The sequence below is a fragment of the Ailuropoda melanoleuca genome, chromosome 14 (genome assembly GCF_002007445.2).
Source record: "Ailuropoda melanoleuca isolate Jingjing chromosome 14, ASM200744v2, whole genome shotgun sequence".
In the NCBI taxonomy this organism is placed as follows: Eukaryota; Metazoa; Chordata; class Mammalia; order Carnivora; family Ursidae; genus Ailuropoda; species Ailuropoda melanoleuca.
In genome coordinates this window covers 98,765,306-98,781,608 of record NC_048231.1, presented here as the reverse complement: position 1 = coordinate 98,781,608, position 16,303 = coordinate 98,765,306, and the positions used below count along the sequence as shown (strand labels likewise).

At 34.4% G+C, this 16,303-nt stretch overlaps 1 protein-coding gene across 1 annotated transcript in view; it reads left to right on the top strand.

Moving 5' to 3' along the window:
• The window catches only part of RTTN (rotatin), a 145,905-nt gene that overhangs the window by 81,283 nt on the left and 48,319 nt on the right, over positions 1 to 16,303 (top strand). The window contains exons 31-34 of the mRNA XM_034642215.1: positions 791 to 949; positions 2,407 to 2,478; positions 12,905 to 13,094; positions 14,752 to 14,843. Of these exons, the coding sequence (XP_034498106.1) occupies positions 791 to 949; positions 2,407 to 2,478; positions 12,905 to 13,094; positions 14,752 to 14,843 (513 nt within the window). The remainder of the gene's footprint in view (positions 1 to 790; positions 950 to 2,406; positions 2,479 to 12,904; positions 13,095 to 14,751; positions 14,844 to 16,303) is intronic.

Genomic DNA, 16,303 nt, shown 5'->3' with positions numbered 1-16,303 from the left:
ACCTCTTAGACAATTTTCAAGTATATAATACAGTACTGTTAAGTATGGGCATCATTCATTAATTTCAAGCAAGCAATGATTATATTCTATTCCACTAAAAATCTTGATCTGAACCTAGAGGTTCCATTCTTTATACACATTGAACTTGTTGCTTGACCATGTTATGACCGCATTATTTTTTGTTACCCTGTAGCTATCAGTGAAACTATTTTAGAATTAGAATTCAGAAGTGAACCAAAATGCGTAGTTTGAGCAGCAGTGGAACTATGGTAAACATATTACACCTCATCAATCTTATTTGAAACATTTTTCTTTTACAGTAATTTTGGAGAAAATACTAAATGCTTTATAAAAAGTTAGTTATTTCTTTTTGAAAAGAAGTTTCAAAAAAGTTAAGTCATGTGTAAGAAACACTAATAACTTAAGGATGGTAGAATAAAATAATAGATAACCTCTTTAAAATGAGGAATAAACAGGAATCATGTTCATAAAAGATATGCAAGCATCCACTGCTTTCCCTAGAAAGAGGTTTGTGAACTATAATTTTTATTCCTATTTATACCTGGTTTTGATTTTTCTGTGACATTTGCTTGTTTGAATTGTGCAATAGGATTTTTATTCATTCATAAATTTATAGGGCACTATTTTCTGTGCCTTTTATAATTTAGGGTCGTCAGTGTCATAAAAGTATGATATCTTATGTACCAGAAAAATTAGTACCAGAAAAATTAAGAATTCATATTAGGGAATTGGATTCTTTGATTTTACAACTTTTCTTTAATCTGAACAGGTGAGGTTCACTTCTCTGGGATTAGGATCAGCACTGACCACCCTTGAAACTGGCTGTATGGCATTGGCAAACAGTTGTCAAAACATTTCTGGTGGGCTCTGGGGAACGGTGGTGAACATTCTTCTGGACCAGTCGGAATGTAGTATGGTGCGCCGGGAGGTATGCCTGTCTGTTTAGCACCTCCTCCCCTTTCAACCCTAGAAATTCATTGTGATAGTCTTTATAAACCATACTCTCTGTTTAGCACTGTGGACTGATCACCCACCATGATCTTTTTTGCCTGCAAAAACACCCCATAAAATGCTATCAGAGAATTAAAAATACTAATTCACAGTAAATACTAGAGTCCTTTATTTTGATAAGATCAAAGCTGAATTTTGCTATATTTTATACAAACTCTTCTATATTATTACACATTGAAAAGTAGATCACAGAAAAAAATTACTTTTCTGTTACCTCAGTGTATATGAGTACTATCTATAAAGCTTTATTTGGGATGAATGACTGTCCCAATACTCTGTAGTAGTTATCATATGACCTAAGAGGAAAAATAAACCCTATTTTAATTCTTTCTAAATCATTTGTGGTTTTCTTTCATTGCTGCTTTTACTGAAATGATGATTGATGCAAATATTTTTAAAAACAGTAATGAAATAATGATTAGAGGCTTATAGAAGAAACAGCAGCTCCAGGGCCCACCATTTGCCAGTCCTTAGTTCCAAAATCCAAATGCCGTAGTTTTCTTGTTATTTGTTTTTTAATAGTAATACTTAAGCTTGTAGCTTCCTCTTGACTTACCAACTTTAAAGACATCTGTGACTTACGATTAAGATGGTTGAAAATTTCACTCTCTTGGATCCCTCATTACACTTGTTATTCACCCTCATATCGTCATCTCACTATATAGTTGATTGGTGTTCATACTACTAAGATTATTTAATTTGACCATATTCAGGATATAGAAGGTAAAGTTGGACATTTGTGGTTTGTATTTCTAGTTAGAATTTTTTTATCGAGAGGAGCTTATATGAGAGGGAGAAAGAGGGGGAGAGAGAGAAGGGGCTGAATGTATGTGTGGAATAAGAGAAACATGAAAGTGTATTTCTTTCTTTTTTTTTTTTTTTTTTAAAGATTTTATTTATTCATTCGACAGAGAGAGAGACAGCCAGCAAGAGAGGGAACACAAGCAGGGGGAGTGGGAGAGGAAGAAGCAGGCTCCCAGTGGAGGAGCCTGATGTGGGGCTCGATCCCAGAACGCCAGGTTCACGCCCTGAGTTGAAGGCAGACACTAAACGACTGAGCCACCCAGGTGTCCCGAAAGTGTATTTCTTAACTGCTACCAGAACAGTTTATAGTTTATATTTCATAGATCATTTTTTGGAAAAGTAAAATTCTGAAATAGGAAAAAGTCTATTTCCTGATGAAATAATTTCATCCACTCTTAGATCATGATGTAACAAGCAATGAGCTCAGCAATTCTTATAATGATGTCTCAGCATGTGCAGTTGCCCAGTGATATGTTTTTTATTATTAAATTTCAATGTATTGGTTATTTCAGGGATGACAACAAGGTGGCAGTATTGACATTTTCTTTCTTTCTTTTTTTTTTTTTTTAGGCTGCATTTATTCTTCAGAATCTCCTTGTAATTCCAATGCCTTCAGTAATTATAAAGGATTATACTTGGCAGGTGGGTGACTTTAAACAGTTATCAAGCTAGTAGATATTTGAGATTAATTGATGATAAGTTTTGGCATATATATATATCTCATTACCTATGAAACTATGGCAACAATATCTCTTAAAAGAGAATGTAGAAATTCTCTTATACTTGATCAGATTCACAATTTTTTCTCTGTAATGATAAAGATAATTTCGAGCAGAAATAATAGCTAACATGGTGTTTACTATGTACAGAAATAGTAATAGCTAATACTGTGTTCATTATGCACTCTTCTAGGAGCTTAACAATATTTCACTTAATATTTAACTCGTGTAATTGTTTCAGTTCTGAATCACTAATTATTTTCATTTTGCGGATTAAGGAATGTTAGCACAGAAGGTTTAGTTTGCCCTAAATCACACCTTTGCTGTGAGTCTAGCTAATCTGTCTTACCCAATCATTATACTGCCTCTCTAATTTAATAATAATACATAAATCTGTTATTGGCTAAGAATGCATTAATGTTAACATTTTTTTTTCCTTTTCTGGGTTAGTGCAGTTAAAGTCATAATTTATCTTTCTTTGGTTTTTACTGGATTAATTTTTTGTTCTGAAAATCAAGTCTAGTAGTACCTAACTTTTTTATAGCCTACAGCTTTTTAGATGATTTGGAGAACAGAAAAGTGCTGTCACTGGGAAGATAAGATATGCTCTTTCTCTGTATGTGTTTATTAATCATACTGTTGCATTTCACTCTCCAGGATCCTAGACAAATCCAAGGTTTCTTTTAAATTTTTCATTAGAATGTGTCTTTGGAGGAATTGCTAAATCCACTTGAGCCTGCAGTGAGGGCTGCTTTTCAGACAGTGAGTGACATGAAGCATGGATCCAGGTCAAGGCCCATATTTCGTTTAACCCTTGGAAGGCTCAGTTTTCCACACCTGACATACCCAGCTTAACTGTGCTAGTTATGGAAAATCCTAGGCCATTTTTCTACTTGGTCCTCTAATTTGTTTCACACTGTCTTTTCATAATGGTTGGTTCCTCGTAGTCTGCATTGTAATAAAACCATAGGAGACAAAACTAGAAGGAATACACAGGATTAATATTTATGTTAATGGTGTAGTCGTTTTGGTGGTTGTTATCCAATAACTAGATTTGAAAATGTGTTGATTTTGGCTCAAATACAAATAATCTCTAGTCTCATTGTTAAACTAGTGACATTTAATGTTTTATATGGTTGGTAATGTAATACCAATGAATTTTTTATTCTTGAAATAAATATAAAAGCAAGAGTAATACTTCTGGGTTCTGTTAAAGCTCTTGGGACATTTTGTTATATTATAGAATCATGCATAGATGTTCATGTTTTTCTCTTGCAAGTTAAATAGTGTACAGTTCCTTTTTGTTGCTAGTGACATGCTTACTGCAGCTTTTGGTTTTATTCTCCACTTCTTTATCACAGAATTAATTTTCTACTAAAAAGTTGAAAATAATGCTTTTTTTTTTTTCAAGATTTTATTTATTTGACAGAGAGAAGGGGAGGGATCACAAGTAGGCAGAGTGAGTGGCAGGCAGAGGGAGAGGGAGAAACAGGCTCCCTGCTGAGCAGAGTAGCAGAGAGTCCTATGCCGGCTTGATACTAGGACCCTGGGGTCATAACCTGAGCTGAAGGCAGAGGCTTAACTGACTGAGCCACCCAGATGACCCGAAAATACTGGTTTAAATGAGCTTTTGGAGTCTTTTGCCTTGCTTATTATGGCCAGAATCAAAAATTTTGAGAGCTATTCTAATTCAAAATAGTATTTGATGATGAAACTTTTGCTAGTTTTAAGCAAAATTAGAAAAATGAGCTTAATTGTTTTTTGTGTTTTTGATAAATTCAGATTTTCCTCCTCTTTTTTTGATCTGTTTTTTTTGGCCACATTTTTGGTTTTTAAGTGTCCTTATTTAACACTATGAAGAGTTGGTAGCCTCATATTTGTCCCCCACTTTTTTTAAAGTTTACTGGTACTTTAAATCCCAAAGTGAAAACAGCTGTTCCAAGAAGGGAGAAAAATAGTCTTCAAATACTTTGATGGAATTTTATAATCTCCAAGAGGTTGTGACCTTTGCCAGTTTATTACATCTAGAAAGAAGTTGCTACAAATCCAGTATTCTAAAACTTAAACTTTGATGGAATGATGAATAATAATCTTATTCAAAAAAATGTTTCATTCACTTTTCTTTACATATGTTTCACAGTGTTTTGAGGACAGAGCAGGAGGTAGCATCAGTATCTAGAAGCATTGTAAAGATGTTATTTTGGTTGAGGTCGATATTTCACTAATTATGTTTTACAAAGAGAATTGCTTTTACTGCTTGCACTTTGTTTTGGTGCCTGAAGTCTAAGTTGATTCTCTCTGTACTGTTGCTCCACTGGCCATTCTGCAGTGTTCTTCTTGTGATTACTACTCCTTTCCAAATTCTTTCCCTACACACCCAGAGTAAATTTCTATTTCATGTCACTGTCTGGAATTGTACTTCTGAGCGGTAATAATTTACATATATAAATTATGTAACTGGTTGGTTTTCCTTTTATTGCTGAGTGCTAGAAAGTTTAGAACCTTCCTATCAAATGAGGCTTATCTGGTATATATGCTTTTTGGCTTTATTCCTGGTTTTGATATTTTCATACCTTTCTTTTTCTTTCTTTCATCTCTGCTATACTTTTACTATCATGTTATAATTCACCTTTCCTTGTTACAGGCCTTAAATCTTTTCTGGAACAAGGTGAGGCATAAATCAATTAAAACATTTTAATTTTAAAAAGTATTTATTAAAAAAATACTCTCAGTAAACCATATAATCCATTTTAACTTCCTTTAATCAGAAAGACAGCATTTAATATCTATATCAATAATTTAGGTTCTTTTTCATATGTTAACATTATTGCCTTGCCTTCTTTCTTTTTTTTTTTAAAGATTTTATTTATTTATTTGAGAAAGAGAGAGTGAGAGAGATAGAGAGGGAAAGCACAGAGGGAGAGTGAGAGGGAGAAGCAGACTCCAAGCCAAGCAGAGAGCCTGATGTGGGACTCGATCCCAGGACCCTGAGATCATGACCTGAGCCATCGGCAGACGCTTAACTGACTAAGCCACTCAGGCGCCCCTGCCTTATCCTACTTCTTACCATTTAACTTAATTAATCTTTCTGTGTAGAATGTATGTGACCATATTTTTCATATATCTTTTAAATGTTTCTCTCAGCCCCCACCGCAGACATGATAGTGCTTCATTAGTCTTTGCTAGTGCATAATGATATTGCTAAGTAAATAAAGTTAAAAATCAGGTCTTAAGTTTTGTAGCATGATTCCCCACTTATTGTTGCATGGATACAGAAGTGTAGTTTATGTGGGCAGTCGCCAGGAGCAGGAGAAGAGAAGGAGCCATACTTCCGTGCAGTTTCTTGCAGCACCCAACACCTTCATTAGGGCCTTGATACCCTGGCTCCTGCTGCAATGAGAACCCAATTTTTGGTGCGTCAGTCCTGGTGTGCCACGGATGTTTTCTATTCAAAGCACTATTTTTTGTTTTTTTAAAGATTTATTTATTTGAGAGAGAGCGAGCGAGCATATGCACACATGCGTAGGGGGAGGGGCATAGGGAGAGGAAGAAAGAGAATCCTCAAGCCGACTCCCCACTGAGCACAGAGCCGGACACCAGGCTCTATCCCAGGATCCTGTGATCATGACCGAAATCAAGAGCTGGCTGCTCAACCAAATGAGCCACGCAGGCACCCCTCCAGGCTCTGTTTTTTAAGAGTGATTCCTATAAATACTGGTCTTCCCTTCAAGACTACAGCCTTCTCAGGCAGAAAAAACAGAATCATTGTCCATGGGGCTCTAACTGTCATGCTCCCAGCTCTCCAGTGTCCTGTAAACCGGTTCTCTACAGTTTGACTTGGATTTAGTATTCTTGCGTGTGGGAGATTCTGTTGCTGTGTTTAGGTTCAGAACTATTGTCACAAATCCATTTCCCTGCAACTTTAATAACCAGAATGGAATTTTAGTGTTGATTATAACAAATTTATTGGTTAGATAGGGATAATCTGTATAGTTTGAGTTCATTTCTGTAAACATTTGTGGAGTACCTATATTTGGGGATTCACACGTAATTAGATTTAATTCTCTGGGGCTTATGACCTGTGGGAGAAGACAAACAGGTACCCAGGGAACATTGGTATAATATTTTATGTAGAATCATGGTAGTTTATGCATAATTTTTATAATATTAAAGTTGTTCTTTCCACTTGAAGATATTACCACACATTTAAATGTAAACGTAATTTCATGTGCTTAAATGTAGTGAGTTGTCAGTTTGTGGTATAAGGACACTTGTTTATTAAGCTTTAGTTCCTTTGTGATAGATAGGACTTTGAATTTTCTATATATATTTTATTTTTTTTAAACTTTATTTTGAAAAAAATTAATCTTATGTAAAAGTTGCAGAAACAGCACAATTTTTATATACCTTTTACCTAGATTCCCCAAATGTTACAATTATACCAGGTTTTCCTTAGCTCTGTCTGCTAGTATCTTTCCTCTGAACTGTTGAGAGTTGCAGGCATAATGCTTCTTTTTCCCCTAACACTTAAATGTGAATTTCCTAAAAATGAGGACATTCTCATATAAAATCATCATAATAATTATCAAAATTAGGTAATTCTTCAATTTTTTCCAGTTATTGCGCTATTGTCCTTCATAGGAAAGAAAAAAATAACACCATCCCAGTCAAGATCTAGGATCAGAAGTACATGTTACAGATAGTTGTCGTATCTATTTTGTTTCTTTCATCTAAAATAGTTGCTGAATCTTTAACATTTATGACCTTAGCATTTTTTGAAGAGTACAGGCTATTTAGTTTTTATAATATTCTTTAATTAGGTTTATCTGTTCTCATGATTAGATTAGATTATAATTGGAGTGTTTTATGACATAATTAATTTGCTGTTTTCTTTGCAAACTTACTTATTATGGTACCCAGTGATTTGAAGAGTTTTCTTTCTTTGCATACTGTCCGTCTCAGCTCTCCCTGGCAGTTTTGCAGATGATCTGGCAGCCCCAGCACTCACCTGAGGGCAAGTCTGGTAAGGATATAGACATCCTGAGATAGAGCAATTAGACCATGCTGATTTCCCCGCTATGCCAGAAGACAGCTCCATCCATTACTGATGGATCTGTGGAGCGAGGCCTTGTGTATGCACGAAAAGCTTCATTGTTCTGGACCTTGTACCATTAGTCATCTGTGGAAAGCCTGAGTCAGACCATCTTTTGTGCATATGCTGAGCTTGGCTCTGCTGCCCTGAGTCAAGCTCTGTTGCTAACATGCCATTGCCGCTAGGAAGCTTTGGCACATAGAGAATGTAGATTCAGGCTTAATGCTTAGGTAAAATAAATCGAATAAAAAAATAATGGTGTAATATGTACGTATTCCAGATTTGGTCTTCTTTGAGAACTTAAAAATATTTTGAATGAATTGTTTGAATTTTTAGAAAAACTTTAAAAGTAATAAATATATACAGTTAAAACAACCGTTAGCTTATAAATGAAATTTACTGCCTCTCTTCATTCACGGAGACAGCTTTACCTCCTACTGATTTTAATTCTTCAGGTAGTTACCTTCATATCTCTAAATAGTAGTTAGCGATAATGTTTATTCCTTTACTGTGTTGATACACAGGAGTTAGCTCATTTAAATAATGTCCTGCCAATTTAGTTTATTACCAAACTTAGTTTCTCCACCTGCTGTTTCTGATCTTGTTACCTGTGGATGATATCTCTATCCCTGCCATTTAGAAGGTAAGGAAGTTGTTGTTAAGATGTTCCCACCCCTTCACTTCTGCTAATCTTTGTCAGTTTTACCTTTTACTTTGTGAATGTTGATGACGTTCACATTCTCTTCTGCAGCCTTGATTTATCTGTAAGTTGATTCTAGAAATTGAAACTAGGAATTTACTAAAGAGCGACTTACTGGGCTGTGGTTATACTTCTGTATCTCTGCTTCCAGGGTTGTGATTTCTCTGGCACTCAGGAGAAAAATTTTCTGATACGTATATATATAGCATATATACATACATGGGGTGTGTGTGTATAATTTAAAAAAGTGGTTTGGGTGATTTTTTTCCTATGGAGTTTCTGTCTATCTAATTGTTTTGTTTTTGTTTTTTTTTTTTTTGGAATTGTGAGTCTATATCATATCTAATGTTTTTCTAAACTCTTAGTCATCTTTTCTTTTCAGTTAAGATCCTTTTTCCTAGAAATCATTTTCAAAATAATCATACTCCTACCTAAAAGCAAGTGCATGAGCAATAAACTTAATGAGTTCTTGCATATTTGAAAATGTATATAAATTGTACTTCAGTAGTTTGGGTAGTTACCAGATAGGTTGAAATCATTCCTCATAAGAATTTTGCTCCATTGTCTTCTGACATCCCATACTGCTGATGAGACGTTGGATGCCCATCTGGCTTTTTTACCTCTTTATGGCCAACCTTTTCATTTATCATCCTCTCTTTGTCTTTGATGCCCTAGAATTTTATGGTTATGTATCTTTTTTCATTGCTCTTGCTTGACACTCATTAAACTCCTTAATTTGGAGACATAGATGTTCTATATCTTTTGGCTCGGACACATTTTTTCATATTTATTTAATTTATTTTATTTTTTAAAGATTTATGTATTTTAGTGATAAGAGAGAGAAAGAGAGAGAAAGTGTGCATGCTTGCATACAAGCGCGGGGAGAGGCAGACGGAGAGGGAGAAAAAGAATCATCAAGTGGACTCCCTGCTGAGCATGGAGCCTGACTCAGGGCTCAGTCCCAGGACCCTGAGATCATGACCTGAGCAGAAATCAAGAGTCATATGCTTAACTGACTGAGCCATCCATGCACACCTCATATTTATTTATTTTAAAAATGACTTTTCTTTTTTCTTTGTTCTGTTTTTCCACATATGATATGAGTCCCATATTAAGTCTCTTGAATTGATTTTCTTTTTATCACCTTATCTTTTATATTTTTGTCTCTTAGTCTTTATTTTCTGGGTGTTAGTCCTTTTGTTCCTATCAGAATTAATTTAACTTCTTCAATCTTGGTAGGCTGAAATAGTTTTCACTGTGATTTATAGGCAAAGAGAAAAAAAAACAGGTTCTTTTTTTTTTAAGATTTTATTTATGTATTTATTTATTTATTTGAGAAAGAGAACGCACAGGCTATGGGTGAGGAAAGAACCTTAAAGAGACTCTGTGCTCGGTGTGGCGCCCGACACCGGGCTCAGTCCTACCACCCTGAGATCATGACTTGAGCCAAAACCAAGAGTCCAACAGTTAACTCACTGAGCCACCCAGGTGCTCATTTTTTTTTTTTTAAGTTTTTATTTAAGTAATTTCTACATCCAACATGGGGCTCTAACTCACAACCCCGAGATCAAGAGTTAATATACTCTTCCAACTGAGCCAGCCAGGCACCCTCCTAAAAAACAGGTTCTGAAACCTTTGTAGATGGAATTTTAAATTTACATCTCTTATTATGACTTATTTTTTATCATTTTCTAAATTTTTTTTATACTCATAAAGACTAGAGAAAAAATGAATATAGCTCTTCCTTGACTTACAATGGGGTTATGTCCCAGTAAACTCACTGTTAAATTAAAAATATTGTAAGTTGAAAATGCGTTTAATATACCTGTCGAATATCACAGATTAGCCATGCCTACCTTAAATGTGCTCAGAACACTTACGTTAGCCTGCAGGTGAGCAAAATCATACAACACAAAGCTTCTTTTATACTAAAGTGTTGACTAGCTCCTGTAGTTCATTGAATATGGTAATGAAAGTGAAAAACAGAATGGTTGTATCAGTTATTTGCCCTGTGATCACGGGCTGACTGAAAGCTGCGGCTGGCTAATGTGGCCCAGCATCATGAGAATATGTTATTGCATATCACCAGCCGAGGAAGAGATCAAAATTCCAAGTTTGAAATATGGTTTTTACTGAACACGTATTACTTTGCTCCATTATAAAGTTGAAAAATTGTAGGTTGAACCGTTGTAAGTCAAGGACTATTTGTACACTAATTGAAGGATAAATGTGATTATGTTAATGATTCTTTATCACTATGATAATTATATATACTTAGAGAATAACTATTACAGTTCTATATCTCTTATGTATAATTTCTCATTTACTTTGGAAGTACTTATAACTGGATTTCATTTATTTATTTATTTATTTATTATTCTTAAAAAGATTTTATTTATTATTCTTAAAAAGATTTTATTTATTAGTGGGGGGAGGAGCAGAAGGGAGAGGGACAAGCATACTCTCCCCTGAGCGTGGAGTCCAGTGTGGGGCTCTGTCTCACAACCCTGAGATTGTGACCTTAGCAAAAATCGAGTCAGGCACTTAACCAACTAAGACACCCAGGCACCCCAAAAAGGTGGATTTTAGAAGACAGTGAGTTTGTAATACCTTTCCTTCTAGCAGTTGGTATAACCACCAGCCTCAGCAGACCTTTACAGAATAAAGAACCAGTAGATTTAATGAGAGCTCTTGAAGAGCTTGTTTTTGAGATTTATATAGCTTATATTCTTTCACCTATTTTTGTTAAACCTTTATGAATTTTACACTGTGGTATAACTCATCTAGGAAGTAATTATATAGGTATGATTTTGCAAAAGTAAAAATTTTATATAATCTGTAATAAAATTAGAAATTGTTCTGGGAATCATTATGAAATATATTTAGAAAGGTAGTATTTGTTCTGCTTTGTTTAATCATTTTATTTTATTGGTTTATTGAAGTTTGTTAAGTAGTTGGAGCTAAGCCAGTAAACTTAGCTGAATTATTTATAATTCTCATCTTGGTTGTTAATTCCTTCTCTGAATTATTATAGTGAGGGCTTTAATTTGTGATGTTAAGCAACCATTATGAATCTCTTGTATATTTGACATGTTTTGTACATTTAGAATGTTATGAGTTGTTTACAAGATAGAAGAGTTTGAAGTTGTGGATGTTAGGATTGGCTCTGTGGTTTTGGATGAATTATTTCATTCCAGATAATTAAATAAGGTAGTGCCTGCAAGGGCTGCATTGCCTGAAACATATACCATGGTTAACAAACAGCTGTATGACCCTGTTCTTGTACTTTTCTCTGTTTTACCTGGCTTCTTCTAGACCTCAAAACTTAAAGTTAGGCGGGGACCATCATGTGCTGGTTGCTCATTAAATAATCTTTTATTTCTTAATTAAATCTGTAAATTGCTCTATTGATGAAGCGTAAGCTCACGGTATTAGATAGGTTTATTAGAATACAACAATAACAAATTCATGACCACAAAAGGTATTTAATAACGAAGTAAGAGGTTTGATTGTAATGATAATATCCTGAAAAAGAAAGGTTAATGGAAATAATCTTACTGTTTTAATAATACTTTAACTTGTGAATCATTTTGTTTTCCTGGATAGTACGTTTTAACATCCGTCTTTCCTTGGTGATGAGCAGACGTGAGAAAAGGGACCCATACATAAATCTCACAGTTAATGATAAACTTTGAGTATGTTTTGACCATACCTTTCCTGGCAGTACTTAGATTTCTGTTTTCTATCTTTTATTTTTCTCTCTCTTATGGTGTGTTTTAAAAATCATAACTTTATTATCATTTTCCAAAAACAAATAATTATAAGCTAGTGGCAGGATTATTCGCAAACTTTAAGCGTATCCTGACTGCTTGATTTTTGCCACTGGATATTCCAGGAAAACAGTGGCAGTGGCAGTGCAGAACATTGTTTGGAAAAAAGTTCAACGAGATTAAAATTGTATAGTGGCAGATTCTTCTCAGCCTCCTGTTGGAGAGCGTATGTGTGGGCATGCGTGCTTGCGTGTTACCCTTGGCAGGATTAATTGAGTGAAAAGTAATGTGGCAAACAAGTTTTATCCTGGATAGTGATGAGTTTTCATTTTCATCTGGCATATTGATAGGTGCAAAAAATAATTTGGAACGTAATAACTGGATCACATTATTTCAGATATTTGACTACCTACTTTATTCTGTGTAGGTTGAAAAATACTGCTTTTATTGTATTTGTGGCTCAAGTATGTAATTACTTGGTTGAAACGGAACCATTTCATAGAAGCTTTGTAAACTAATGTTTATCCCTCAAGAGAGAGAATAGATCAGTCTTCTCCCTTCAGAGGATTTTTAGGCGGCAGAAATTTAGAGGACTGTGAAATATTTGCCCTAGGTCAGGCTGCTTTGAGTGGGGGGAGGGGCAAAGGCAGGTGGAAGGATCATGGTAGTACCTGGGACCCATTTGATTCGTTGAGTGGAATGTGGGGCAGACAGCAGGTGTTTTTGGGAGAAATTATGGTATAAATCAGTGTCTCTTTTTTTTCTCTCCCTCTTTTCCTTCTTACAGGGCCCCTGTGTCCACGACGAGGACTCTGGCCTGTCGCTCACAGGAAAACCTGCCCTTCAGGCTCTTTTATATCACTGCCGTGTTTATGAACATTTGAATCAGATGGTAAAATACTGTTACCTGGGACGCTATACATTCAATTTGAATTTCCCTGCTCTGATTGGAACATCAGAAGGCAGCGATTTAAATGGTAAGTATATTATATATATATATTTTAATGAAATCTAACTTTTTAAAAACTATTGAAAACCTACGTGTTTGTTACAAAATATTTGAAAAATGATGAAAGTACACAGGAAAACATTTATCTCTAGGCCCCACTACGCAGACATGACCTTTGTTAACTTCAGGGTGGATTTTAAATCTCTAGTCTTCTCTCTCCCTATAGCTTTTGTTTGTTTTACATGATCGTGTTCATATCTATGTACATTTTTGTTCCCTCCTTCCACTCATTGCCTAAGCATTTTTCTACGTTATAAATTCTTCATGGAAACTATTTTGACATCTTATTAATGTTTTATAAGTTATTTCATGCCCTTCAGTAGAGTTTTACAGTTCTTTTTTCTCTATTAGATGTTTTAAACTTTTTGGAAGGTTCTTCCTACGCAATCAAAAATGAGACCTTTTCCTACTAATTTTCTAATTTGTTTTGCTAATATATCAAAAAGCTATTTGTTTTTGGTATGGTACTCATCAAAATATCTTGCTGAAACCTTTTTATTTCTATTTGTAGATTCTTTTGGATTTCTTATGCTCTTGGCACATATAAATACTTTTGTCTCATAATAATAAATAACTTAATGATTTAAAAAATAAGTTGTATTTTAAAATTAATTTTTAATAGTAATTTTTGAAAATTTTGACATAATTTCACACTTACAGAAAAGGTGCAAGAATGTAAAAACATTCTCAAATGTTAACATTTTACTGTATTTGTTTCCCTACACCATGTGTATGTATATGTATGTGTATAAATAAAATTTATATATTTATGTGTATATGTATATATATATATATTTTTTTTTCTGAGTTATTCTAAGAGTGAATTGCAGACATAGTTCCTTTACTAACAGATACTTAAGTGTGAATTTCTAATTCACTTTTCTGCTCAATTCTTGGAGGAATTAAGAGGCAAATGACATTTGATGAAGCTTTTAAACATTTTTTTTTTTTTTTTAAAGAGAGATGGGGCAGAGGGAGAGGTAGAGGGAGAGGGAGAGAAAGAATCTTAAGCATACTCCACACCCAGTATGGAGCCCGATGTGCGGTTTCATTTCCTAACCCTGAGATCATGACCTGAGCTGAAATCAGAGTCAAATGCTTAACCAACTAAGCCATCCAGGCATCCCCAAAATTTCTGAAATTTTAAATAAATATCCTTATTAGGAAAGTGACCCATTTCATTTTTTGGATTTCTCTGGATCAGTGTTACTCAAAGCATGGCCCTTGAACCAACATCATTGAAATCTTTTGTGAACTTGTTAAATGCAAAATTACGGCTTCCACCCTGTTTTGGGGGAGTGGAATCTCTGGGAATAGGACCCAGGAAATTGCCTTAATAAGCCCTTTATGATTCTTATGCATATTAAAGTTTGGGAGCTGGTAGTCTTGATAAACTGAATTAAATTAAGCTAAGCAAACTTCACTAATTGTCATTAAAATTTTTGTGAAATAAGCTTTATATATAAATTAAGAATAATAACAATCAAACAAACTTTTTTCCTTAGTTTTTGGTTGGTTTCTTGTAACAAGTTCTTGATTGGTTTCCTATAACAAGTATTCTTTCTTTAAAATGTTCCAGTACCCGTGAGACTGTATTCATGTGGACAATTTTCCTGTTGTTACAGGTTTAGATGACTCATTCAAGTTTTGGAGGGCTCCATCTAGGATATCCAATCAAGATCAAGATTCAAGTTCTCTCTCCACCTTGGAAACAATGGTACTTCTAAAGAATGCATAAGTGCTTCATTTTGAATCTCTGAAAGAATTTGAATTTACCTAGTGGACAGATAAAACTGTATACGAAGTATAAAGTTATGATTAAAAAAGCTGTGATTTACTTATTTTTTTTAAAAAAATTATTTTTTTATTTTATTAAGTAATCTCTGTGGCCAGCATGGGGCTCAAACCCACAACCCTGACATCAAGAGTCCCATGCTCCATTGCCAACTGAGCCAGCCAGGCACCCGATGGCTGTGATGTATTTGAACCGCTGTCTGTGTAGAACTAGGGTCTGATGTACTCATACAGCTATACTAAATGTCCTTTTATGTAAATTTACAACTTTTTTTATACCTTATTTGATAGAGCCAGAAGCATAAAAGTTTAAAAATGTTTATCAGTAGTAATAGAATAGATCCCATATGATAATAATGCTTGAATACTGTGCAGTTTTGCTTAAAGGCAAAGCAATTTGGAGAAAGTGGACCCATTCAAATGATTCCAGTTTGGTACTGGAGATTTTAAGCATATTTCTAAATATTTGCATCAGATAGAAGCTTGTTTTGATTATCTGAAATACCTGAAAATGCCTGCCTGCCTTCCTTTTTCTTTTCATTCATAAGTTGTTTTGCTCTAAAAAGTTTGAGACACATTAAGTATTTCTAAGTATGACTGATATTAGGTTTCACTTGTTTTACAAACATACAATTTCCTCTCAAGTGGGAAACATTACATTGAATCATAAAGTGTTACTGTGTCATAGACCCTATCAAGGAAGGCAGAGGCTTGGCACTGCAGCTACAGGAGCAAAAATCATATGAGAATAATAAATAATTTTAAGGCAATAATAAGATTCACTTCCTATAGTTTCCCAGCACTGGTACGTTTTGCTGCAGTTTTAGGAGTTATTTTTTACCCCTAGACTAGAAGAGTTTGTGGTTAGTGCTGCACTGAACCTTTATTTGGAAAAGTAGAGTAACTACCCCAGTTCCACTAGATGTCATGCTTTCCTTTCCATGCTAGAAATAGTATGTATATTCATCTCAACAAGCGAAATAATATGATGAAATGCAAAAAAGAGCTGTATTCGTAATTTAGTTCACAGAAGGGCAGCATTAATATGTGCTTAAAAGTAATTCTTAGGCTTCCCTGTCTATTAAAAGGGCTATCTGTAGACCAACCTTGAAATTTGTACATTCTTCAGTTCTTTGCTCATAGTAGGTACTCAGTAAGTAGCAATTGCACTAATTAACTTTGAGTCATCTTAGCTAATTTGTAGATACCAAGTTGTATTTATCCTATGCAAGAATAAGTACGTTTGCATTTCTGTATTATATAAGAGATAATGATATATAAAAATAATAACACATGTATATAATATATATAGTAATAGATATTTTAATAATAACAAATCTTATAGATTGAGATACTAGGTTTTCTTTTCTCTTTTTTTTTTTT